The 2,126-nt window shown below is 46.0% G+C and overlaps 1 protein-coding gene across 1 annotated transcript; it reads right to left on the bottom strand.

Moving 5' to 3' along the window:
* Positions 1 to 770: 770 nt before the first annotated feature.
* On the bottom strand, positions 771 to 1,697 carry LOC135395657 (uncharacterized). The gene has a single exon (XM_064626753.1). It carries the CDS (start codon positions 1,695 to 1,697, stop codon positions 771 to 773), a length of 927 nt encoding a protein of 308 aa, XP_064482823.1.
* Between the last annotated feature and the right edge of the window lie 429 nt (positions 1,698 to 2,126).

Genomic DNA, 2,126 nt, shown 5'->3' with positions numbered 1-2,126 from the left:
ACAGTGGGCCGTCACAACTGCTTTACTGCACTTTGTGAAGTGCACTGGCCTGGCCTCTAAGCTCTGAGCTGCGCGCTCCGAGCTGCGCGCTCCCAGGAGCCTCACCTTCTTTTTCTTCCTTCTTTTTTTTTCTCTTTCTTCTTTCTTCGTTGCTATTTTTTTTCCTTTTCCCTTCTTTCTTTTCGTTTTTGTTTTTCCTCCTTTTTACGGAGACTCACCTTTTCCTATTCGTCCCTTCCTTTCTATTTATTCTTCGTTTTCTTTTGATTTTTTTTAATGGAATAGCATGCCGACCTTGGTCTGGCAGACCTTTCCATTCAATAAATATATATTCCCCCCCCCCCTCTGCCTGATTGATAGGAGATGAAAATTATTTTTTTAAAGTTCTGTTTTGGCATTATCTCGCTTTTTCCTCTATGTTCAACGTCTCCCATATGATGAATAGTAGCGGGGGGTATCGTTTATCTAAAGAAATAAAAAAAAAAGAAAATAAAGAGAGGGCGGTCTGCCTGCCGAGACGGGCGGCAAGTTGCCACAAAGACAGAAAAAAAAAGGCAAGAAAAAAGGGGAAAAAACGGGACACAGCAACTAGACACACACACATGGCGATGATACGTTCAGTGCAAAGTTCGGTGGCTGTGCCATCTGGTGGCCACCTTCAGCTCACACCATACAGTTCACCATAATCACTTTCAGTTGGTCACAGGTTCGTTGTTCACAGTTGTTGGTTGTTGGTAACTCAGTTCACAGCGTTGTCTATTTCTTTGCTGTCAGAGAATCCCTAGGAGGTTACTCTCCTTCATGAAATCTAGGACTATGATTTCTGTTGCCCGCCGCGTTGACATTGGTCCAGTAGGGTAAATGAGTGACTCCAGAAAGGGGTCTGGGTGACCTAGGTTCCTCATTCTTTCCATTAGGCGTTCCCTTTGCTGTTCGTATGTTCTGCAGTGAAGCAAGATATGTTCTATATTTTCTTCGACATCACAGGTGTTGCACAGCGGATCTTTACTTCGTCGTGTGATGCAGAGGACGTCCTTAGTCTTGGCGCTTCGAGTTCGCAATCTCATTAGAAGCGAAGTTTCTTCCCTTGTGAAACCCCCTGTGACGTAGAGGGGGGGAGCTGTTTGCATCGCTGTCCTGGCATCGGGGTGAAAGCACCATACATGTTCATTTATAGCAGTTTGTGCTTGAGCATTACTTGGAATAGCGGGGAGTGTAGAAGGAAGCCTTGCAGCCTCCTTGGCTAGTGTGTCGGCTCTTTCATTTCCAGGTAGGCCCTTGTGCGATGGCACCCATTGCAAGGCGATTATATTGCCCCTGATCTCTAGTTCTTTTATGGTTTCGAGAATTTGCATTGCAACAGGGTGGTCTTCGTAGTTGTTGGATATTGTTTCAAGGGCGGCTTTTGAGTCTGATAGAATTACCACGGGGTCATGTTGTCGATTCATTTCTTTTGTTTTCATTAGTGGAGCCAGGATAGCAGTCATCTCAGCATCTCTAGTCGACGTCGTCCCATGGATGGCTTCTGTCCAATCTACGTTCAGAGCTGGAATGCAGAATGCTGCTGCACTGGTTCCAGCATTTCTGTCAATTGATGCGTCCGTGAATATTTGTAGTGAAGCATAGTGGTGTTCTTGTATGTAGTCTTCGGTTAGCTTCCGAGCAACTATGTCTGGCGTATTTCCTTTTTTATTCATGTATGGAATTGTCGTCTTACAATGTGGTTGGCGTACAGTCCATGGAGCTGGGCTTTTTGGCGGTCTTGCTGTGTGGCTTCCAATCAACCTGCGAGTTCTCAGCGTTGTTACAAAGCGAGAGCGTTGTCTGTTCTTAAGTCTGTTAAGGAGAGCTCTTCCTGGTTTTGTCGTCTCCAATCTACTGATCTGTTGTAGCAGTTGTTTGGCTGCGAGTAGGGGAAGAGGCAACGCTGGGACTTCTGCATGCGTTGCTACGTTTCTCGTACTCAGAGGAACTCCGATGACACTTTTGAGTCCCCTCAGGTGAATCCTTTCTAGCACTCTTCGTGACGACTCACTAAGCGTACATGAGTCTAGCCACTGTAAGGGCACTATGAACAAGTTGTATAGTGCTCTCTGGACAGCCTGAAGTGGGGCTTGCTAGTCTCC

Source organism: Ornithodoros turicata, chromosome 5 (genome assembly GCF_037126465.1).
Source record: "Ornithodoros turicata isolate Travis chromosome 5, ASM3712646v1, whole genome shotgun sequence".
In the NCBI taxonomy this organism is placed as follows: Eukaryota; Metazoa; Arthropoda; class Arachnida; order Ixodida; family Argasidae; genus Ornithodoros; species Ornithodoros turicata.
This window is presented reverse-complemented; position numbering and strand designations above follow the sequence as displayed.